Raw genomic sequence first — 25902 nt, forward strand, 5'->3', positions numbered from 1 at the left:
TTTGCGCATGACAATCACCCCAAACACACTGCCAATGCAGTAAAAGCATACCTGGATAGAAAAACACACAGTGGAACACTATCAGTCATGGACTGGCGCTGCTTATTTGCTGTAATGCATTTTGTTGTCTCTCAAACAACATTGACTTGCTTTAGATCAGAGCCCAAATGGGGTCAGAGCAGAATTAATGATTGAGGATTGCGGTGTGACCTATTCTTAATTAATTTGCTTATCGGTCTGGTTTGGCCTTTGGGCTGCAATTACAGGATGAAGGGAGTGAGGAAGGGGGCATGTAGGACAGCTGATGTGACCACTGGGATAAACTGACTCTACAGGCACCAGCCCGAGGATGTGATGAGAGGAGGATACAGGAAATTATAGGATAAACAGAAACCCCTTTGCTTGTTTAAGCAGCAAAATCAGCAGCAGATCACTCTGAGAGAGATTAATATTTATGCCGAGGATGTGTTGCCACAGTGTGAGGTTAGCAGCAGGGGTCGACTCTGACAGTGGCTGCCTAGCTCATGTGGAGGAGCTGCAGAGCTGTGAATTATCACCTTCCTCCGTTCTGCTGAGCCCTAAAGCCCTGCTGTTATACATCTTACCCTCTTAATTCGTCCCCATGCACCCCCTCTTTGTCTTTGTGTGCGTCTCTCCCTCACACACACAAACACACAGACATACACTCTCTCTCATACATATGCAGCATATTTGAGTACAGAGCCTCCACTTTTCCTCGGATATACTGTGCATTAGCTGTTTTTAGGTTATTCTGCACTCATGCATTTGGTTTTATTTCTAACACTGCTTTATTTTCTCTACCTGTGTGCCTACAGAAAGCACCTGGTGTTCTTACAGCCAGCTCAGGGATTTCTAGTGATTCTGTAGAAGCCTGTGCTTTTATATTAAAGCAACTTTAAAGTGATACAGAACAAAATATATTGTGTGAAAACCCAGAAAGTATGTGGATACCTGAACATTGCGAGTGGGGCCCCAGGTGTGGCTGGGGACATCCACAGGAAAAAAACACAACAACAAAACAGACCACAAACCATACAAAGCAGCAAAGAGGCACGCAAAACAAAAAGTCAAAAAACTCCAAAGTACCAAACACAACATACGATGTAATGCAAGAGCTTATTCCCACAGACAATCAGACTCCCGAGGCTTGTACTAAGCAGCAGGATTTCTTCTTCTCTAGGTAACATAAATGTTAACAGGTATGAAATCCTACTGACCAATCAATTCCCCGGGAAATAGCATCGCTATTCCTAGAAGATACTTCTGTGTGCAGATAGTAGGAGGGTGTCAAGTTTTTGTTATTAGTGTCTTTGTGTCGTAGAGCCTTGGATGCACCTATATTGCTCAATTTTTTTTGCCCTGTTGGCAAAACAGATTTTCAACAATTGTATTGTTTTCTAAGCTCCTAAAGCAGAGCATCTATTTGTACTTGCTGAGCTTAGAACAAATTTGCACAAAGACTAAGCCTACATTTGAAATCTGTTGTTGTACTCTCATAGCTTTAACCACCACCGGGGCTACAGCTAAAAGAATTAAAAACTAAAACAGTCTTTTAAACATTTATAAAATGAAATCCTCGATTATAATCCATCACTTCTTCATGCCTTAATGATAGAATTGTGATACTGATGAGCCCATTAACTTGCAATACACAGTAAGCACTTTTGATGGCTTTTTTTGCATGCTTCAAATAGGGTAAGCTTTTTTAATTTAACAGCTCTTTTCCAGTCTTTCTGACTAAAACATTTGAAGCACTCACACATTCATACAGCACCTTTAATACTAAACTACTATACAGTGCTTTTATCTCACACACAGTCACACAGCTGATTTATCTGTGACAGCTCTCTTACTTTCAGTCTGTATGATGTGTTTACATTTCCCTGATATTATGGGTTTTTTTTTGCAAAATCAGCTACTCTGCTGCCAGTACACTTATCCATGCTTATGACCGGTCAGCTTATCCTGATTGCGAATATTAAGGTCAGTAAATACAGATAACAGCACGATACTGAGTATGCCTAAGTTGCTTCGTAGTACAGGGCCCTGAACCCTCTTTAAATATACACAATCATAAACTATAAATACTCACTCCCAGAAGTGTTATGTATGTGAAGTCTGTTTCCTTCTTTATATCTAAGAGAAAAACAATTTCATTCTACCACAGTCTCCTTGCTTTATGGCCCAAGGACAATAAAGTTAACTTTGACTTTAAAGGAAGGAGTTAACAGAACTGAAATTACTTGTTTTAGATAAGGATGAATCCAAATAAGGATTATTTTGAACATCAGTCATGCAAAGCTGCTGCTATAGAGTCCAAGAATAAAAAAATACCCAATTCAGCATTTACAGCCACTGAATGCATTATACACAACAAGATGCATAATCTGTCATCACAATTCTAATACTGCAAAACACTGAACATCTCAAAGAAACAACATATACAAGGTATATATATGTAAATACATTTACTGGGATCTTTGCTTCTGTTTTGGGGGTGGCTGTGGCTCAAGAGAGAGAGCAAATTGTAAGGTCTGTAGTTCAAGCCATGGCTCCTCCAACCTGCACAGTATCCTTGGGCAAGATACTGACCCTGAGTCGTGCCTGAAGCATCTGTTGGAGTTGAGTGGCTGAACATTAGGTTAAAAGTGGTTAGTAGGGCTGGGCCATATTATACCGTTGATGGTAATACCGGTACAATGTTAGGCAACGATAAGAAAATGAAATATCGCGATAGAATATGGGTAAAACGCGCATGCGCAGTGCCTTTGTTTTCATACGCACATTGCCGAAAAAGCATGGCGGCAACGGAGAATGAGAATGGGGAAAGCGGATTGTTGAGTGAAAAGGATGAACCAGAATTGGTTTTTTAAAAATGGTGCAACTTCACTGGTTTTGTGTTTGTCTGTCAGATACACAACAAAGCACATTTTTTTTGTAGAACATGCAAGCGGGCCATCGTTATTGCCGTATTTGTCGGACTAAGGTGCTCCTAAATCTGGGAGTAATCTGGGTCCTAAACTCCGTCCGATTCAGGTCCCAAAGTCAAATGAACACTGCAGCATCACTGAGAGTTAGAAAACGTCTAAATTCTTTCATCTTTAATAAAACGATCAGCATTGCTGCTTTACCAGGTGTAACTATGAAGTTTAACATCCAGGCATCCATGTAAACAGAATTTGTTACATTTAATGGCATTAGAAGTTAGCAGGAAGTTAGCAGAAGTTAGCTTGCTAGTTACCTAAGCATGGGATGGGCTGTAGTTACATCCTAAGGTTTTAAAAACTGAGCTTAAATAAATAATTAGCGGTAATAAAAGCAGAGGGAGGTCAACAGTGATCACTGACTGTTTTAGGAGCTTTTTGAGATCAAATAGAAGAAAATACATAGTATTAAACATGTTAACAACACAAAAGCCATATTAAACGCTACTACTTTAGGCCCGGAAGTAGGATTTGTCGCGTCATCACTGAGCAACCGGATAGAGCAGCTGTGATACAATACAGCATTAATGAATCAAAGGTACAGAAGTGGAGGAAGCAAGAAGAATGATTTGAATAAAGTTGGATTTATCTGACTGCTTTGTTTCACTTAATGTGCCTTATAATCCCGTGCACTTTATGGTCCAAAAAATATGTATTTGACTTTTTTATTTGGCACACTGCAGTTTAATGTTGCAAAGCACCTCTTTTTAACTTCAGTGGATATTATTCATGGTTATGCTCAGGATATGTCAGCCCATTTCTACTGGAAATGCCTTTTGGTTAAACTTTCAGCAAGGAATTTGCATTTGCACTGTTAAATGTTTATATAGCTTTAATGCATATAAAAATACAGCTGCTTGTTTAAGTGACAATAAATGGATGGGGTTTTTTTTTTTGCGCTAGTGCTGAGGCAAGAAAAAAAAAGCTGTAGTATGAATTACAGATTTTTATTGGTTATTCATCATTTTATCTATGTTGCGATCTAAGAGTGGTTATAAAACTTACATTTTTGGAATCCTCTACAGTAGGGGTGCTGAAATTCAGCCTTGCTTTCAGAGGGGACAAATCCACAATGTTTTTGATGCAGTAGTATTCATTTGCTCACAATCTTATGTGACAAATGGCATATTCAGCGAGGATTATAGAGACCATTTGTAGACCAGTCAAGCTCTTTGGTAATAAACTTATTAAAGAAGGAATGAGCACTCTGAACTTCTGCCTGTGTAACTGTGCACATAACATCATAAAACATCCACAAATCTGTAAATTTAGGAAGCTGATTGCAAAAAGTAGGGACTAGCAGGGGAGGAAAAGCAAACACAAAACTCAAACAAGCAAGGAAATGATATACAGTACAAAAATCCACTGGTACACACAGCTGTGTAAAGGTATGCACATTGAAATGCACACGAACAGAATACTTTGATCTAGAGGATCAAAAGGAACCACGACCATCATGACAACATGTATTTCACCAAGGACAGGCTCTACGACAAGGCTTTCAAATCAGATCAGATCAGATCAGATCAGAATGGGTTTATTGCCAGATGTTGAGGTTTACAACATTAGGAAATTGCTGCGGTGCTTCAGTGCAGACAATAAGAATTAAAGTGCTATGTAGAAAGAAAGAAAGATATGTGCATGAGATATACATGAGATATATACATGAGAATAAGAATTATGAGTGCTACGTAGAAAGATATATACATGAGTGCAGGTGGTGATCAGTGCCAAACATGAAATGATGCAGTGACACAGCGTAGGGTCATGTGTTAGTGGCGGGGACAGTCATGTGGTTATTGTTCATGTGTCCAACAGCAGAGGGGAAGAAACTGTTCTTATGGCGAGAGGTTCTGGTGCGAATGGACCGGAGCCTCCTGCCTGAGGGGAGCAGGTCAAACAGACTGTGTCCAGGGTGAGAAGGGTCAGCTGAGATCCGGGCTGCACGCCGCAGTGTCCTGGAGGTGTACAGGTCCTGCAGAGATGGGAGTCTGCAGCCAATCACCTTCTCAGCAGAGCGCACAACACGCTGCAGTCTCTGTTTGTCCCTGATAGTGGCTCCAGCGTACCACACGGTGATGGAGGAGGTGAGGATGGACTCGATGATTGCAGTGTAGAATTGCATCATCGTCCGTGTTGGCAGGTTGAATTTCTTCAGCTGCCTCAGGAAGTACATCCTCTGCTGGGCTTTCTTGATGACGGAGGTGATGGTGGGCTCCCACTTCAGGTCCTGGGTGATGGTGGTACCCAGGAAGCGGAATGAGTCCACAGAGGTGATGGGGGTGTCAGTCAGGATGATGGGGGGGAGTGGGGCTGTGTGCTTCCTGAAGTCCACAATAATCTCCACTGTCTTCTGGGCATTCAGCACCAGGTTGTTGTGGCTGCACCAGGACACCAGACGTTCAACCTCCCTCCTGTAGGCAGACTCGTCCCCGTCCGAGATGAGTCCGATAACGGTGGTGTCATCTGCAAACTTGATTAGCTTGACAGACTGGTGGGTGGAGGTGCAGCAGTTGGTGTACAGGGAGAAGAGCAGAGGAGAAAGGACACAGCCCTGAGGGGAGCCGGTGCTGATGGTCCGGGAGTCCGAGACATTCTTTCCCAGCCTCACGTGCTGCTTCCTGTCCGTCAGGAAGTCAGTGATCCACCGGCAGATGGGATCAGGCACATTCATCTGGGAAAGCTTGCCTCGGAGATGGTCTGGAAGGATGGTGTTGAAGGCAGAGCTGAAGTCCACAAACAGGATCCTGGCGTAGGTTCCTGGGGAGTCCAGATGCTGCAGGATGAAGTGTAGGGCCATGTTGATGGCGTCGTCTACAGACCTGTTGGCTCTATATGCAAACTGCAGGGGGTCCAGGAGGGGGGCCGTGAGGGTCTTGAGATGGGAGAGAACTAGGCGCTCAAATGACTTCATGACCACAGATGTCAGAGCCACGGGTCTGTAGTCATTTAGTCCAGTGATCCTAGGTTTCTTGGGGACAGGGATTATGGTAGAGGACTTGAAGCAGGCAGGCACATGACATGCCTGCAGTGAGGAGTTGAAGATGCCAGAAAACACTGGGGCCAGCTCGTTTGCACAGTGTCTGAGGGTGGCAGGAGACACGCCGTCTGGGCCGGGAGCTTTCCGAGCATTCAGACTCCTAAACTGCTTCCTCACATCTGCTTCATGAATATGAAGAGTTGTGGTCGGAGGAGGTGGTGTGAAATCCTCTTTTGTGTGGGGTGAGGGGGCGGGTGTTGCAGGTGAACAGTTTGAAGGTGGTGATGGCTCTATGGAGGGGGGAGAGGTGGGGGAATGAGTGTCCAAAGTGCCTCTATTGTTGGGGTCGTTGGAGGTGTGAAGGCTGCCTGATGGCTCGTCAAAACGGCAGTAGAAGTTGTTAAGGGTGTTGGCTAAGAGCAAGTCATCAGTGGAGTGGGGGGTTTTAGGCTTGTAGTTGGTGATATTCCTAAAACCTTTCCACACAGAGGCCGAGTCATTCTCTGAGATCTGCTGCTGCATCTTCTCAGAGTGCTGATGTTTAGCAATGTCCACTTCTTTAGTGAACCTGTACTTGGCCTCTCTGTAGCAGTCCCTGTCTCCGCTTCTGAACGCCTTACTCTTTTCCAGCCACAGCTTTTTGAGTTTAGGAGTAAACCAGGGTTTGTCATTGTTATAACTCACCCTGGTGCGTGATGGCACAATGCTGTCCTCACAGAAGTGGATATAGGAGGTGACAGTGTCCGTAAACTCGTCCAAGCTGTTAGAAGCAGCCTTCAATGTGTCCCAGTCTGTAGACTCCAAACACGTGCGAAGCTCCTCCACAGCCTCGTTGCTCCACAGTTTTTTAGTCCTCACGACAGGTTTGGAGAGCTTCAGCCTCTGTCTGTACGCGGGGATTAGGTGGATCATGACGTGGTCAGAAAGTCCGAGTGAAGCGCGGGGCACCGCGCGATAGGCCCCGCTGATCGTACTGTAACAGTGGTCTAATGTTCTCTCCTCTCTGGTCGGGCATTTAATATGCTGCTTATATTTTGGAAGCTCATGGCTCAGATTGGCTTTGTTAAAGTCCCCAAGAGCAATGATGAGAGAGTCCGGGAATGTCCGCTCCGTGTGGAGAATCTGCTCCGCGAGTGCGCACTGAGCTGCCTGCGCATCTGCGTCTGGCGGGATGTAAACAGCGGCCAGGATGAATGAAGCAAACTCCCGTGGAGAATAAAACGGTTTGCAGTGAATAAAAAGATATTCCAGAGAGGGAGAGCAGTGCTGAGCAATCACTGTTACATCTGTGCACCAGCCACTATTGATGTAGAAGCAGACACCTCCACCTTTGGTTTTACCGGAGAGAGCGGCCTGCCGGTCCGCGCGCAGCAGATGGAAGCCCTCCAGCTTGAGCGCGCAGTCCGGGATGTCCTCACTGAGCCACGACTCCGTAAAACATAAGACACAGGAGGAGGCAAAGTCTTTGTTCATGCTTCTCATCAGGGCCAGTTCGTCTATCTTATTCCAGAGTGATCGTACATTAGAAAGGAAGATCCCAGGAAGGGCCGTTCTCAGTCCGCGTTTCCTCAAACGCACGAGTACGCCGGCTCGCTTACCTCTCTTTCGACGTCTCACTTTCCTGATCAGAGTCAGCAGTAAATCTGCCGCAGATGCGACAAATATTGGAAATAAATCCACAGGCGTTGTAGTCCTGCAGTTAAGGAGCTCTTCTCTGGTGTAAGAATATCCAGAGGAGTGCCCAGACACAGAAGAAATGCACAAAAACAAGACAAAAGTAACGCACTGAAGCACCAGGGCATCCATACGCGGCGCCATCTTGGTTGAACTTAGAGTGAATGCACAGTATGTTTCAAACAGCATGATACAAGACCAGTGATATCACACTGCTGACACTTTAATAACAGTATCAGACAGTATTACTATCAAAGCGCTTCAGTGACCATGAGGAGTATATACATCATAAAGGAACGGTATAAACTGCTGGTTTCCAGATACTGACAGCGCCATGTATGAATAGACAACCATCTAAGCATCAGGTTGCTGCTGTATATAAACATATTTATTGCTATGCGGCGGTAAGAGCCCAGAGACTCCCAGGGCTCACTATGCTGTCACTCTATGCATTAGGACGAAATGCCTTCATAATGAATGTATGCCTGTTTTGTTTTCCCTTCCTGGCACGGTGGTGAGTTGTAGCAGCTCACACTGTCGTTTTTATTTATTTATTGTTGTGATAGCTTTAACACCTGTTAAAGTTGATTTTTTAAATTTGTGATTCAAGGAACAGTGAAATGGCTACTTTTTATTTTGCAGGGCTTGTAAAGTCAGGTTTTACAAGTCTATTGGTTTTTCTTTGCACTTTGGCCACCTGAGAACCTTCACCAGCTGATTATTTCCATTCCTCAGAGCGAGGCTTGAGGGGCCACAGAGGAAACGATGGGGTTTTAGCGCTGTTCTATGATCATTATGGGGCATGTGAGGTGTTTGGACAATAATATGGAAGATCTCGCTGACCTGACTAAACCCTAGAATGAGCACTGTGAATGATGTGCTTCATGGACCATTGCAGCATGGCAGTGAGATCACATTCACACGGACAATCTGAGCGGCAAGAGGAAATGTGAAAGGACTGGACCACGTGTGACTGAAAAGTGGTGCAATTCCAAATATGTTACTGTGAATAAATGTTCTTGTGGTCTGAATATTGACCTGATAATTGCTGGTATAGGTCTGTATTACTCGCAGAGGGATTTCATTATTGCTTTTGCTGTTTGGATTTCTCAATCAGGTGACACTGAGGTCATCCAAATGACTGTGGCTGTGGTTAATAAACAGATCCACTTACTGGACATGCAGCTGAACACTTTCTCTAACATCTGTCTAAGCTCTGCTGCCACAGGCACATACACAGAAAACCTGCATTTATTCTTGACTAACGCTACTTATTAAACAATATTAGATTTTGATTTATTGAACTCTTTGCTTTTTTGTATCATACGTATCATTTAGATTTCTTCAAACTGAATATGGTAAATATTATGTTGCAAAATTGCTCTTTCCATAAATAAATAATGTTGGTTGGCTTGGATAATGCAGGTTTAAGGAACTTATGCACTCGCTTTACATTTCACAGATGATACATCCACCTTTTTTGTACAGTTAATAAATCTAATTTAAGCTACAAACACTTCTATGCACAAGTCTGACAAAGCAAGGCCTCCACTGCGTTCTGTCACTAGGACAATGTAATAACTCCTTGCAGACAAGAACCAAAACTGTGCTGTGTCTAATATTGCACCATGTGTGAATTATATGTTGCCCACTAAGCTGTCATTAAAATAGCACTTTAAAGTCCTTCTGCGGAGAATATGCCCTTTGCAGTCAGATTATAAATATCTCTTTAAAAGGAAAAATTATGACTTGTTGCTCTTTCTAAAGTCCAGGGGTGTAGGGGCATTGTTAATATTAATTGTCTTTGTCAAATGAGCTGAATACTGTCTGATTTTATTACTTGTGCCTACTGCCCTGCTGTGGTTCAGATGAAAATCAAAGGCTCCATTGACGTCACAAGCAAGAGGGCACTGTTTTAAATTTGTAGCTGAAAACCAAACAAATTCGATCAATAACAGATCAAAATACAAAGCTTTGGGTTTTGTATTTGTATAAGTCCGTCTTTGCTTCAAAATTACCTTAAAACCATGCCAATTATTACTAATTTTTAATTGAATTAAATTATTATTATATATATATATTTTTTTTACAAATATGGATTGGAACAAGATTAGGCTATATTTGTGAGGAACAGGTTAAAGCAGGTAAAAGTGCAGAAAAATGATTCTCTTTCAAAAAAAAAGTAGGGCTGATATTTAAAATGGAAATAAAAGAAGTGATTTGTAAATCTCATAGACCCATATTTTATTCACAACACAGAGTTAGGACAGGTACAAGTTTACCATCTGTTCTTCTTTTAACAACATCTTGTAAATGACTGGAAACTTATTTTTAATTTCAGGATGCACAAACTGTTTAATGCAGGAAAAGTCTGGAGTGTAGAGTCCGCGCCAGTACAGCATCTGGACTCTTCTACTTTGAAGCCGTACTCTTATAATAGATGTACTTGCAGCTAAGGAAGGCCTTACCGAAATAAAGAACCGACAAGCTTTGCCCCCTGAAGATGGCGGTGTTTCTCATGTTCACATATGGTTTTAACCTGCATTTGTGGACGGCACAGTGAGCTGTGTTACAGACAGCAGCCTCTGGAAGTGTTCTGAGCCCATGCAGTGATTTCCATGACAGAATCACAGCTGTTTTTAATTCAGCGTTGCCTTAAGACCCAAATCACAGGCAACCAATAATGTCACTTGCGTACAGAGATTTCTCCAAATTCTTGGAACCTTCAGATAACATTATGTACTGTAGATGATGAGAGTTTTTTAGTGTTGAGGAACAATTTGTAGATGCAGTGTTAATCCACTGGTGAACCTCTGCTCATCTTTAATTCTGAGAGATTTAGCTTCTTTAAGATGCTCTTTTTACACACAGCTATGTTATTTAATGACCTTAATTATTTGCAAAGTTCCTCCACCCACTTCCTTTTAGCACTACTTCTTTTTTAACTTTTGTTGTCCTGTCTCAACATTTTTGAGACATTTAGCTGACATCAAATTCAAAATGAGGTAATATTTTTCAAGACATATTAAAATGTCTCAGTGTAAATAGTTCACATTTTTCTATGTCCTATTGGGGATAAAATATGGGCTTTTGAAATTTGGAAATCATAGCATTCTGTTTTTATTTACAGTTTACAAAACCTATTTTTTGAAATAGGGGTATACTTATAAGCTTTAAAACCTGTGCTAGTGATTGATGAAGTCTACTGCTATATAAATGTCTGCACATTTGAACACCTTGCGAGAAATTTTTTAAACACATTTTCATCAAATTTCTTCCTCTTGTAGTATATGTTCTTGGCATTGATGCATAGGCACCGAGTGAGGAGATGTGATAACTTGTATAAAGCACGGGTGTTCTGCCAGTTAAATTCGCAACGACACCAGTTATAAAACTGCAACATCAAAAGCTCAAATCCCCCCCTGAGACTTGGACTTTTATCCTGTTACCTCAAATTTACAGTGAACTGCAAAATGAATCTGAAAAGCCAAACAAAAAACCTAAAAGGTGTCTTTCAACAGAAACGCGATTGGCAACATACATGAAATTCTCAAGAAGCAGTTAAAAAATGCTTATGTATTTTGTGCAGGGAAACCGTATTTCCAGCAATGTCCTGCAACATTATATTTAGCACATTAATGGTGTCATCTAGTTGAGTCGCAGTCCCACCTCCACAGTTCATGTATGCAACCAATTCTGGGAGTTTTTCATCAGATGCCAATATTTCTCTGCAGACACTGGATAGCAGAGTGGATAGGATGGCAAGTGTCCTGTAAATTCTTGGAGAAGATGAAAGAAACTAAGTGGTCATAAATTCTCCTGGCTGAGTCCGCTGAAAGAGCCAGAATGGCTTTCCACACATGACAAACACACAGAGCTTGTAATGCAGGGGTAGAATACACATAACAATAATTGTAGAAATGTATGGCGCTGAAATGGCAATGCTTTTACTCCAACAACTAATGACGTGCGATAATATTAATAAAATTACTGGTAGACAAACGTCAGGTTACTCTCCTCTAATTTACAAAGGTGGGGGAAGTATAACACTGGTAAAGTCAGAACATGAGTCTGAACAATTTCAAAGTGTGTATGATAATCAATAAATCAGGCAAATAAATAAATAAAGACATCATGCTCATGTGAAGAATACAGATCTATTTAGAAATCTATAAATAGCCTACCTGATATTAACAAAATTGATGATTACTGTTTAATCAATCAAACAGAGAGTAGGGAGAATGTTTTTTATTAGTATTATCTTGGAACATGTATTCTTTGAAAAAAACAACTTCTACTATGTACTTTAGCATAATTATGTAACCCTAATGAATAATATTTTATTGAACGTGAAACTGGATAAACGGGGGGCGTGGCTGGAGCCAGCTGCCACAGGGCAGGCGGGTGGGCGGGGGTCACCCTGGGCAGAGGGGTAACAATGAAAGACAGACAAACATTCACACTCACATTCACACCTACAGACACCACCACAGAACGCGATGTGAGGTGCTGCTGACTGCTAAATTCAGCAAATGGCCCAAAATTTGAGCTGTGCTGCCCACTGCGCTCTATGCTCTCATTTTTTTGATCTTTATACTTAGTCTATGTGCTCACTCCCTGTCAGCCTTTGTTACTACTGGTCACACAAATGTACATCACAACACGGTTGTTGCATTCATGAGTGCTCCCTGGACAGTGTGCTGCTCTTAGCTCAACATAGCACGAAACTGTTCATGCGTGGCAGAGGCCACTGGAAAAATGGGGTTTCAAAAAAGCAGAGGTGCCATTTATGAAGGGCCATTTATGTTTTTTTACTGTGTCACTGTTTTGCGGTCCCTCTTCATGACCCTTTAAAGAAGAGCAGATGCTCTGCGGGAAGCTAAGCAGTGAAGCTAAGCTAATTTCTCTTGATTTGATCGATGCTGGTGGACCTGAAAATCCTTTGCAATAGATGCAGGTCAGATCTGACACAGAGCAGCTCAAATGTTTTAAAATACTTTCATCTTTGACAGAATCCATTTAATGCAAATCAATTTAAAATTGAGATAGTGTTTATTTATTTATTTTTTACTGTTTGTTTAATGTCAAGAGGGAACACACGTGGCCTAAACAGTATGTAAAGTCAAATTTATTTATATAGCACATTTAAAACAAAAACTGTTGACCAAGGTGCTGAACATTTAAGATCATCAAGGGTTAAACTTAGCCATAGAGATGATAGCACTGACAGTAAAACCAATTTTGCTATCTTGGCAGATTATAGCCATTAGCATACAGCGGGATTACTGCGACGTTATTTCTATGAATAATCATACCTGCATATTTAACCTTTTATCTCTGAGCTCCTGATCAGTGAGCACAACCCTTTAGTTTGCATGGCACAAGTTAGCTTTCTTTCCAAAATGGAAACTCTGACACAGTACATAGAAGACATTGCTGTGCAAACAATGTCTATAACTTACTTTTGGGATCATGTCTGGAGGAAATGTCTTTTATTCTCAAAATACCCCTTGCCTATCTTCCCTGCCTTGGCTCTTTCTTACACAGGAGCTTCATGGCCTCCCTGCTCTGTCAGGAGACTGTCCATCAGAGCTTCCATAATGAAAAGTGAGCTCTCCCTCTCACCCTCTTTCTCTGCAGTCAGCTGCTGTCTCTTCCAGCTTCCCTTTTGTTTCTACAGTCCAGCAAACTTTACTCTTGCTTTGCAATGTCACGGTCAAAGTCAGCAATAAGGACAGCACAAGTGCATTTTATGGTGAGTGAATGAAAATTTAACGTGTTGGGTTTACCACATTATCTGGGTTGATTTAATGTTTTAATAGTGAGTAAATTGTATTAACATGTGTATTAACATGCGAGTGTAAGACTGAAACATGGATCCTTGTAAACAATGTATTACGTAAAATCCCCAAGTGGCCTTATTAGCCCAAATCTGAACTGTACGTGCAGAAAATCTAAAATATGCACAAAATATATACTTAATTTAAAATGACTGCAGTAGTGTCTCCCCAGCTCCTGACAAGACCAATCAAAGTATCTGAAAGTTTTCAACACCAGCTCTGCAGCACATCTAGACTTAATGCCTCTTCTTATTCACACATTTCCAAATTAATTGTCAGTGTAATGTCCCATGACTGGTGAGACTTTTAATGATGGAGTTAGCCTTTAAAACTGAATAGCACAAAGTCTTACAAAGGTTATTAGCAAGCGACATGACTTTAGCAGGACAAATCAGGACAGGATCAACAACAGCAAGTAGCTTCTTTTTTTTTCACCAATGGACTGATGGAATGACAAATGTCTGCAAATTCAGAGTCAACAGTGAAGAAGTGCTCGACATAGTGAGTAGATTCAGAAAAAAAAAAATCACAGAAAAATGTGATCCTCATCTTTTTTGTTTGCTGACTAAATGCAAATGTAATTAATTAATGAACTATATACTGTAGTAATCGTTGTTATTGCTTTAGCAGTGCTTGGGTCGATTTATTGTAAACTATTACCTTTAAACTACAATTAAAGTATTTATCTAAGAGACTAAAGGTGAGAATTTACAGGCATAACTTATTCATTCACAACCAGTAACTGAATCAGAATAATATACTATGGTATGCTATGATATTATAGCTTGATACTGGCCTAAAATAGATACATCAGTATCAGTCTGCGTATATGCTTTTCATCCCAGGGTGTAATATTATGCTCTTTTCTCATCAGTACTGTACCCGTATTTGCTGCAGCAAGATAAAAGTCCTCTTTAGAGTCTCTATCAAGGGGTTCGATGGGTGGTGATGTTATAAGTCATGTTTGTCAACAAGAAGTGCCACAAATTGGTGAAGACAAGATCTAAATGTAAGAAGTGTAGGTGGTAACCAATCAATAAAGCAAGCATTTGGTTGCTGATTAGAGAATTAAAAAAAAAAACCACACAAATGGAGGGCAGCAGACAAGAAGAGAGGCAAGACTGTGCGTATACATTCACGCAGGACAGACTCGGCACACGTGAATGCAATGAGACTGGGGCCAATAATCACACAGGAGGGAATACAGAGACAAGCACAGACATTCAAGGAATTGGGATAAGATAAAGCGAGAAAGTCCAGGGATAGGTAACAACACATGGAAATGTAAGTACTAAGGCCTTAGTTGCAGCAACCTGCAAGAGAAAAATGTGTATTCTTCAGGTGGTCAGTAAGTTGTTGCTGGAGGTCTGTGATAACTGGTTGCAAGGCGTTATATGATGCTCCACCAAAAATGTCCTTGTGATTCCTTTGGATCTGCTTGATAAGTTACAGTGAAAGTGTAAAAAATTGCAAAACAAACCATAATGTTAAATGTTCTCCTGCAAAGTAAAAGTTGTGCCTTACCACCCCAACAAACACAATTCAAAAGGCACATCTTTAACTGTGACAGCAAATGTTTTCCATTTCTCGTAGCTTTTAATTGTGAGTAAATGGCCAGTGTTTGCAGACAACCCATGTTTTCATGCAAACTGCAGGCAAACACAGAAATGTTCTGGCAAGTAAAGCAATCAAAAGTAGACTTTTGGTATAGCACCCTCTTTGTGACCAGTTTCACCTGGCAACAACCAGCAGCCTCCAGCAATCACTCTACATCCAGTTAGGGAATCCAAATATTTTTCCTAGCTACCAGAGGTTGCCAAGGACTCGCCAACTGGCCTGTGGGCCTGTGTGACTGAGGTCTAAAATTAAACAGGAAGTAGAAACAAAGTATGACACAGACAAACCAGATGGAGACAAAGACAAGAGAAACATTGGACACATTTACAAAAATCTAACATCAGAAATACAAGAATGAAACAAAACTAATAAATCAAATAAATATGAATATCAAAAAAAAGCCCAAACTCCACAAAACTTTACAAGAGTCCAGGACATACAGGGAGTGCAGAATTATTAGGCAAGTTGTATTTTTGAGGGATAATTTTATTATTGAACAACAACCATGTTCTCAATGAACCCAAAAAACTCATTAATATCAAAGCTGAATGTTTTTGGAAGTAGTTTGTAGTTTGTTTTTAGTTTGAGCTATTTTAGGGGGATATCTGTGTGTGCAGGTGACTATTACTGTGCATAATTATTAGGCAACTTAACAAAAAACAAATATATACCCATTTCAATTATTTATTTTTACCAGTGACACCAATATAACATCTCCACATTCACAAATATACATTTCTGACATTCAAAAACAAAACAAAAACAAATCAGCGACCAATATAGCCACCTTTCTTTGCAAGGACACTCAAAAGCCTGCCATCCATGGATCCTGTCAGTGTTTTGATCTGTTCACCATCAACATTGCGTGCAGCAGCAACCACAGCCTCCCAGACACTGTTCAGAGAGGTGTACTGTTTTCCCTCCTTGGAAATCTCACATTTGATGATGGACCACAGGTTCTCAATGGGGTTCAGATCAGGTGAACAAGGAGGCCATGTCATTAGTTTTTCTTCTCTTATACCCTTTCTTGCCAGCCACGCTGTGGAGTACTTGGACGCGTGTGATGGAGCATTGTCCTGCATGAAAATCATGTTTTTCTTGAAGGATGCAGACTTCTTCCTGTACCATTGCTTGAAGAAGGTGTCTTCCAGAAACTGGCAGTAGGACTGGGAGTTGACTTGACTCCATCCTCAACCCGAAAAGGCCCCACAAGCTCATCTTTGATGATACCAGCCCAAACCAGTACTCCACCTCCACCTTGCTGGCGTCTGAGTCGGACTGGAGCTCTCTGCTCTTTACCAATCCAGCCACGGGCCCATCCATCTGGCCCATCAAGACTCACTCTCATTTCATCAGTCCATAAAACCTTAGAAAAACCAGTCTTGAGATATTTCTTGGCCCAGTCTTGACGTTTCAGCTTGTGTGTCTTGTTCAGTGGTGGTTGTCTTTCAGCCTTTCTTACCTTGGCCATGTCTATGAGTATTGCACACCTTGTGCTTTTGGGCACTCCAGTGATGTTGCAGCTCTGAAATATGGCCAAACTGGTGGCAAGTGGCATCTTGGCAGCTGCACGCTTGACTTTTCTCAGTTCATGGGCAGTTATTTTGCGCCTTGGTTTTTCCACACGCTTATTGCGACCCTGTTGACTATTTTGAATGAAACGCTTGATTGTTCGATGATCACGCTTCAGAAGCTTTGCAATTTTGAGACTGCTGCATCCCTCTGCAAGATATCTCACTACTTTTGACTTTTCTGAGCCTGTCAAGTCCTTCTTTTGACCCATTTTGCCAAAGGAAAGGACGTTGCCTAATAATTATGCACACCTGATATAGGGTGTTGATGTCATTAGACCACACCCCTTCTCATTACAGAGATGCACATCACCTAATATGCTTAATTGGTAGTAGGCTTTCGAGCCTATACAGCTTGGAGTAGGACAACATGCATGGAGAGGATGATGTGGACAAAATACTCATTTGCCTAATAATTCTGCACTCCCTGTATGGTAAGGAGGTTGTAATTTGTGCTGTTTTGGGACCTCTGTGCTTGTTGATTTTCTTGGTTTTCACCTAATTTTATTGATTTATTTCTTCATCTAATTTTCCATTACTGGTTTGGTTTAGGCACTAAAAACAGGTTAGGTTTAAGAGAAATGCATAACATCTTCCATATAATTCCATGAGGACAGCCACAGAAATAAATTATACCACCTATGAAATACTAGACGCACACAAACATATATAGCTTCTGTGTACAGCTTCCAGTGCATGCACATAGAAAGAGCACATTACTTGTCTTACCTTTCCTGATGCAGAAGCTCCTTGATCCACAGAAAAGCTGCAGAGAAACAAACAAAGAGAAGAAACAAATCACTGAGTCTTAGTGACCATGCAAAAATTAAACAAATGCACTTGTCCTTCCTTGCAGAAATATTTATTCTTTAACTGACAAATATGAGGCATTAATAATCAGCCAATTAATGCAGCACTTCCACCACATATTTCTAAAGTATGCCTACGTATTATCTATAGATACACTAACAAACACTACATTAACACACATTAGTAGATGTTGCAGGCACACTGCAGCAAATGTGTACACACCCTTCTCCAATGAGTGTAAAGCTTATGTGTCTCGTGTGACACAAAGTATTGCCATGCTTTCAAATGTTTGGCCAGATCCTATAGATGTCCTAAATATGTCCTCACAGTTCTGACTTCTGACGGTGACACATTAACCTAAACATCAGACTACTTCTGCAGGAATAAAAACAAACTGTGCAAAGCAAGCTATGATGAGTGACATGGCCAAATATCAAAGAATGGTTAATGTAGTGACAGATAAATGTGTATTAGCCGCTTTATTTCCTTTATGACGCAAACTTGATCCAATTTTCCAGACTGAAAATACCTTTTGACAGTATTGACTGATAGGAATAAATAGATGTGAAAGCAAAGTTAAAGTGGCAAGCAATGCCGATGTTCAAGTACGATGAGTGCACACACAAGAGATCCTCATAATGGGCTCTTCTGCATTAAAGGAGCAAACTTTGAGCCTGTCTAAACAGTTAATAGCAACTCAGTTTCTCCAGCTCAAGTACTTCCTCTCTCAAATACAAATATATTTGGAGCTTTGAATTGAAAGGGGGATTTGATATCTTGAAAGGCCACTTTTTTTTTTAATATAGTTTTGAAAATATCTTTCAGTTATCACAGGCTGATAAATGCACACTACTGGAGATTTGAAGTCTTTGTCATGGCTTAGAGATGTGGCAGAAACAGCTGTGCAGTAAGACATTTCACTAGGAAATGTAAAGACGTGCTTGTCTTCAGGCCAAGCTTTCCAGTAAATATAAAGCACACACTAAAATTCATTTTGGGGGGGGGGGGGGGGGGAAGAAAAACACCCACACTCTCTCTTCAAGGACATGAAAAGAGGGATTTTCAAACATGTGTCATTTTCTCAGCACCACGTCTCTACTAGAGTGAAATGACTCGAGTCTTTACATTCTGAAGTGCCGGCAATGTAAAAGGCTCTAAATCCACAAGTAAACGTGACAACTCAGCACTGCCTTCAGGAGCAGGAATAAAAAACAGAATATAAAATTAAACTGGAAACACTGCAGTGCAACCGCTCAGTGACACACAGACACACAGTGTGTAGAGCTTGTTTAGGGATTTCAATTCAATAAGACCAGTGGACTTCTGAGACCAGTTTAGCCATTTATTCTTTCTTCTTTAAGTTTTTTTCCCTGTGTTTTCTCTTTGGCTGCTCTCTTTGTAATGCCAGATATGTGTCATGTGCAGTGGTTCTTAAACTTTTCCTCCATGTACCACTTCACAAGTCGAAAAAAGTTAGCGCCCAACACGCTACAATTTTTGGCAATCAGTAAAAATAATCATGGATCCAAGCTAAATGTAAAGTGAAACATATTGCAGCACTGTTGTATCAGATCCCTGGTTTGATAAGATCCTCATGGAGTTGCATCAGGAATGGGATTCTCGTGTGCAAATCTGCCAAATTAAACATGTGGGGCTTCCTGCTGGGGTGATGACAATAGAAGAAGCTTCTACTATATTATCAGCAAGAAGGGGGAAAAACAATCAGTCTCATTTTATCTATAAAAATTATGGTGATGAAAGGGAAAACTCATCAGGGAAGCATATAAGCTAAAATGATCACTATCAACTATTAATTTAATTATAAATGTAAATGATGCATGGAATGATCAACATTTACTGGATTCCTGTTTATTATCCCTGCTTGAGCATAATCCATATTCATAAAAATGTAAGAAAAGTGAAACTGAATTAAAAACCTTGATGGAAATTCACCTATGGAATTTATGGAAATACATGCAACCAATATGCTGAAGAGATGAGTGAAGAGAGGGAAAAACATCTTTAGTATTTGAGTTTTTAGTATTTTTCCCTGCCTCGTGGTGCATGTTCCACCTTCTTCTTTTGATGTTATTAAGACACTGTGTGAAAATTATGTAAATGCACTCATTGCATTTATGTAGATTTATTAAAATGAGAAAAGTCTGTTTAAGTCAAACCAAAATGACATGTAGTTTCAGCTATGTCTTAATGGTTTCACAGAGAGATATCGTACAGAAACCAGTGAACACAAAGTATAAACATCTACCTCACAGCTGAGCTGCAAGAACCCACATAATAACCATGAAGAGACGTCTCAGATGGGAGGAATGAGCAGATATTCATTGTGAATGTAAACAGATTTTTGTTTAGCCCTTGGTGAATCAGAGCACTTTCAAGTTCTGGGTTGTTGGGTCGATGTGTTGTGTGCTACGGAGTTGATGAGAAAAATCAGTCTGGCATTTACATCAGATTTTAATTTGGTTGTTGGGGAGCACATTAATTCCAGGTTGTGAGCTGCAGATGAGTTGTTCAGGTGTGGCATTTAGAGAGGAGCTCCACACTGGAGGGGGTGGGAGTCCCGCCAGAAGTCAGACGTCTGAATACATTAAATGCTTAAAGACGCTAAAATTCATCAGAGACCAACAGGATGTTTTCTCTGCACTTCATCATGTTCTCTTTCTTTTCTGAGCTGTAGGTGTCTCAGGTTTCAAGTTGTTCCTTGTGTCTGTTTTCATCACTGAATGTAGAATAGTTTGAATATTTACTATTGTTATTATTAATAGTAGTAGCAAGAAATGAGAAACTCAGTGCGTCATTTAGCTCAAGTTCTTTTGATTTACTACTACTATTAATAGTAGTAGCAGTATTTTTTTTTTGTTAAAAGTTTCTGTTGTGTTGATAATTATAGATTTTCAGTTTCTCTTTGGTACCTGCACTAAGGTAGATTTAGTGAATCCCAGGCCAATCAATCTAATGACACTGTGTTTTTCCACAGGCCAGTGTTAACACTAAAACCCTAAAACATAACAATTATCAGTTCATTATTTATGATCACGTTTTTCATTAAATCAAATCTTCTATAGCAGATTCCCTGGTGAAATCTAGTGTATAATGCATACACTAAAATGCTAAATGCTAAACCTTCTGTGACACGTGCATCAAAGGTACTTCATGTAAACCTCTGAAGCTAATAAAAAAATATTAATGTGGCTGAGTAATATTCAGTGTTTTGCATGCAGTGTTGAGAACAAGTAATAAACCCTCATTTAGTCATTTAAAAACACATTATGAAACACGGAGCATCACAGCAGCAACCACTAAGCCATTGATCCGTGAACTGCTACTACTCTCCTTTAGCACTGACTCACAGCACGAACTACACTTCAGCTGAATGACTGCTCACCGCGGAAAGTAAGTCTACTCCGAGGAGAAGATATTGTAAGAGGATTGATATCACTCTCATGTCTGAATGTTTAATAGCGGATATAAATATGGGACAGATAACTCAAGCAAAAAGACTGTCAATACAGTGAGCCTCGTCATCAGGCAGCCCCGGATGGACTCCAGGCTGTGTTGGCTTTCATGCTCTGGTTTTTGCACAAATCAAACAAATGACACACAAACTGGTATGTTGTGTCATACTGTTTGTATGACACACAAACACAGTTGATGTTTGGACTTGTTTCTTTAAATCAAAACAAGGTGGTCACTTATATGTTGATTAATTTATATTTGGTCTGTTTAGAGACCTCGCCACCCTTCATACATAGAAAGTCAGGAAGATCAGCACAGGAAGGGAAGGGAGCAGGAGATTGATGAATTGGTACACTGTCTGCAGTGATGCAGACAGTGTACCAGCCTGCTGTGGTGAAGAGGAAGCTGAGATTGAAAGAGGAGCTGTCGATTAACCGGTCAGTCTACGTTCCCACTGTCATGTATGATCATGAGCTGTGAATAGTGACTGAAAGAATGAGATTCCAGATACAAGGAGCTTCAAAGGGTAGCCTGGCTCTTCCTTAGACATACGTTAAGGTCATTTTGGTGGGTGCTACTCCTCCACTTTGCAGGAGGGAGCCCTTTGAGGTGGTTCGTGCATTTAACTGCTAGGCCTCCTGAATGCCCCTTATATGAGGTGTTGGGACATAACCAACTGGAAGGAAACCCCAAGGCACACCCAAGAAAGGCTGAAAGGACTACAGTATGTTTTTTGGCTGGTTTGGGAACACCCCAGTGTCTTCAAAAGATATGAAGGAGGTGGCTGGAGAAAGAGGCCTGGGAATCTCTGCTTAGACTATGGCCCCTGCAACCCAGATTAGCAGCAGAAAATGGATGAATCGATGAGATTTGCCATATCAGTGCAAAAATGGGTATCAGCCAGGGTATTAGCTAAGCAGCTTCTTCTGTTGAGATTGGCTTTTATCAACTGATACATGGGAACTGCAGGCTAAGCTTAACTCTGTGCCTGGCTTAAAGTAATGGCTCAGTTTAACTTTGTCATAACAAGAGTGAGATCTAGAAAAGAATCTCAGAAACATGCTGGCATCCAGGACTACTATGAGGAGTCATTTTTGGCCAGAATATGTTCTTTAATATGTATACTAAACAAACAGCTCGGACCAACAAAACTACAGTGGCTTGCAAAAGTATTCGGCCCCTTTGAACTTTTCCACATTTTGTCACATTACAGCCACAAACATGAATCAATTTTATTGGAATTCCACGTGAAAGACCGACACAAAGTGGTGTACACGTGAGAAGTGGAACGAAAATCATACATGATTCCAAACATGTTTTACAAATAAATAACTGCAAAGTAGGGTGTGCGTAATTATTCAGCCCCTTTGGTCTGAGTGCAGTCAGTTGCCCATAGACATTGCCTGATGAGTGCTAATGACTAAATAGAGTGCACCTGTGTGTAATCTAGTGTCAGTACAAATACAGCTGCTCTGTGACGGCCTCAGAGGTTGTCTAATGCTGGGCTTACACTGTGTGATTTTTGGCCCATTTTGAGATGATTTTTGAGTTGTGCGACCGTTTTGGCGATCGGCCCGATTTTGGCCTTCATCGTGCATCGAGAAGCGATTAACATCTCACGACCAGCTCCCGATCATCAATCGCTTGGTCGTGAGGCTGTCACCGCAGCTTCTCACACTGCGCACGTGCAAACACAAATGTCAGCGAAAAAGACGACGCAGCACGGCAGTGTAGCGTGTGATCTGGACACAAGCGATGGAGGCACAACTTGTAGAACTTTGGAAAGCTCATCCGAGCCTTTTCGATGTGGCCTCACAAAATTATCACGACCACAACAACCGTGAAAATAGTTGGATTTACACTGCTGCTCAATCACAGCTGCCTGATCAATGTTTGTCATTAGCAATTTAGCAAAGTTGATGGTGGTGGTGTGTCTGTGTGAGTGAAAGACAGAGAGGGAGAGCGACAGATTTTCTGTTATAACCTTCATTTTATGGACGCACAGTGTGAGCACTCAGGTCGCATCAGAGCATCGGGCCGTATAGTGTGAGACCTGCATCGTGACCTACGAACTTCTAACCCCTGCGAGTCAATTGTACAGTTTGAGCAGGAGCTGAATCGCGCGACTGAAAAAAATCGCACAGTGTAAGCCCAGCATAAGAGAATATTGGGAGCAGCAACACCATGAAGTCCAAAGAACACACCAGACAGGTCAGGGATAAAATTATTGAGAAATTTAAAGCAGGCTTAGGCTACAAAAAGATTTCCCAAGCCTTGAACATCCCACGGAGCACTGTTCAAGCGATCATTCAGAAATGGAAGGAGTATGGCACAACTGTAAACCTACCAAGACAAGGCCGTCCACCTAAACTCACAGGCCGAACAAGGAGAGCGCTGATCAGAAATGCAGCCAAGAGGCCCATGGTGACTCTGGACGAGCTGCAGAGATCTACAGCTCAGGTGGGGGAATCTGTCCATAGGACAACTATTAGTCTTGCACTGCACAAAGTTGGCCTTTATGGAAGAGTGGCAAGAAGAAAGCCATTGTTAACAGAAAACCATAAGAAGTCCCGTTTGCAGTTTGCAACAAGCCATGTGGGGGACACAGCAAACATGTGGAAGAAGGTGCTCTGGTCAGATGAGACCAAAATGGAACTTTTTGGCCAAAATGCAAAACGCTATGTGTGGCGGAAAACTAACACTGCACATCACTCTGAACACACCATCCCCACTGTCAAATATGGTGGTGGCAGCATCATGCTCTGGGGGTGCTTCTCTTCAGCGGGGACAGGGAAGCTGGTCAGAGTTGATGGGAAGATGGATGGAGCCAAATACAGGGCAATCTTGGAAGAAAACCTCTTGGAGTCTGCAAAAGATTTGAGACTGGGGCAGAGGTTCAGCTTCCAGCAGGACAACGACCCTAAACATAAAGCCAGGGCAACAATGCAGTGGTTTAAACCAAAACATATCCACGTGTTTGAATGGCCCAGTCAAAGTCCAGATCTAAATCCAATCGAGAATCTGTGGCAAGATCTGAAAACTGCTGTTCACAAATGCTGTCCATCTAATCTGACTGAGCTGTTTTGCAAAGAAGAATGGGCAAGGATTTCAGTCTCTAGATGTGCTAAGTAGTTACAGCCACTTCTTTATTTCTAACGCTGGTTTTCACCCTCTTTCAGATCACCCCGCTAAATCTGTACCAGTAGCGATTCATTATTTTAAGTTTTTGTTTAACTCTACATAAAATCCTTTCACTGTTTTCATTTTTTGTGAGTCTGCTCATTGGGTCCTTTTGGCTCGTCGTGATGATATTATGCCAACAGATTTTCTTAAAGTAGAATGCCTAGTAGAGCCTTGATCCTCTTCTGTGGAATGACTTCCCAATTTGGATTCCAGAAACGATTCGGTCAAAAAGGACACAACTAGGCAAAAAGTCAGCTTATAGGGAGGATAGCTTTAAGGGGAAAAGGGCTAAAATTGCTTGTTTTTGACAGTATGCGAACTGAAGGGCTGCAAATCCCAAGATGATTGAGGATTTTTTTTAGCTGACTCATGTAAATCTACTTTACTATATTGCAAGAATAAAAATAGCTGGAATCTGGAAATGAGTATAAAAGGGCTGTTTAATATTTCATGCAGTATCAGAAAGTCATCTTTTTCAAAACCATCATATAATTTTGGGACTGTCAGGACTTACCTTGCCACGCTGCTATTGGCAGAGCTCTCTGCAATCTGTGAGCTGGCGATCCACTTGGTCTCACCCACCACCGTCCTGGTGTGCGGCAGGCGGCCTACGTCTTTCACTGTCATCATCAGATGGCGTGATGACTTCAGGACTCTGACGGCCTCATCGTGCGGGATGCTCAGGAAACTGCGGCCATTCACCTCCAAGATCTGGTCACCAACCTGAGTGGGGGGAGGGGAAGAGACAGGAGTGGCGGAGGGGACTGAGCAAGGCGTTGAGGGTGGAGCAGGCAGAGACTGTCACATGCACAGGTTGACAGGTCAAAGGTCAAAGAAAGGTAACAGTGGATGGAGGTGTTGGAGGTGTATATGAAGTATAAGGTGTGTAATGGATGAGAATTAGAAAATTAGGTTACAGGTTTCTTGTTAAAAGTTTGGGCTCTTTCAGATTGGGCGGTGAACAGAAATAATTACACAAAGATTAAAGAACTCCCTGCTCACTGACAGGTTGAGGACCAGAACTGTTCAATATGTAATTGAAAAAGTTTTCATATGTAATTTCACTTTCTATCAAAGAGCTGAGCCTGGAGGCAGCGGCAGAAGGAGAATAATGATGTCCATACTAAACACCACCTTGGATCGTACCTTCTGTCTCCTGTAATGAACTGATATATTGTAGCTTTAACCCTCCAAGGTGTGTTTTATTTCAGTGCTGGGTAAAGATGAACCTCCAGGACTGCCTCAAACAGCATCTCTTTATTTCTACAGTTATGGCATTTACATATTTACATATGTATGTGTAACAGAGTTAATAATACATATGAAAAACATGCACTTACCTGTTCTTAATTATCATTTTAAGTGTGAATTTTATCATTTTTTTTTATTGTATTTTATTTTGAAAACCCAGAAACCGGATCTCACCCTAACGTTTAGAAGCTGCTAAGGCTTCCGCTCCTCACAGCGCGCGCTTGCACTGTGAGGGTAAGTCCGGTAATGAAAGGCTCTGGCATTTTTATGGTTTCTGGTGTGAATGTTGTTACATAAGTTATATATGTCGATGTATATAGGTTCATATTGATATTAGAAAGTTTCGGTGTAACTGAAACAAAGGCGGGTTGCTGTTAAACAGTGTTTCTGCCGTATTTATGCTCTTTGGCAGTTAGTCTTGGTCAGCCCCCTAGTGGTTGCTGCGCATAGCAGGAAATGTGTTTGGATTTACCGTTTTTCTGTGCTTTTTGTGATGT

The 25902-nt window shown here is 41.3% G+C and overlaps 1 protein-coding gene across 5 annotated transcripts in view; it reads right to left on the reverse strand.

The window, feature by feature from the left end:
- whrna (whirlin a) overlaps window positions 1-25902 on the reverse strand; it is a 200671-nt gene that overhangs the window by 34254 nt on the left and 140515 nt on the right. For 3 of the 5 annotated variants that reach the window (XM_082541592.1, XM_082541593.1, XM_082541594.1), the window contains 2 exons: window positions 24669-24877; window positions 17417-17453 (listed from right to left, as the gene is read on the reverse strand). In XM_082541592.1, coding sequence (XP_082397718.1) covers window positions 17417-17453; window positions 24669-24877 — 246 coding nt within the window. Of the gene's footprint in view, window positions 1-17416; window positions 17454-24668; window positions 24953-25902 lie in introns of all 5 variants that reach the window. The other 2 variants (XM_082541590.1, XM_082541591.1) reach the window with 1 other exon arrangement.

This window comes from Aulonocara stuartgranti (assembly GCF_965226115.1).
Source record: "Aulonocara stuartgranti genome assembly, chromosome: 7".
In the NCBI taxonomy this organism is placed as follows: Eukaryota; Metazoa; Chordata; class Actinopteri; order Cichliformes; family Cichlidae; genus Aulonocara; species Aulonocara stuartgranti.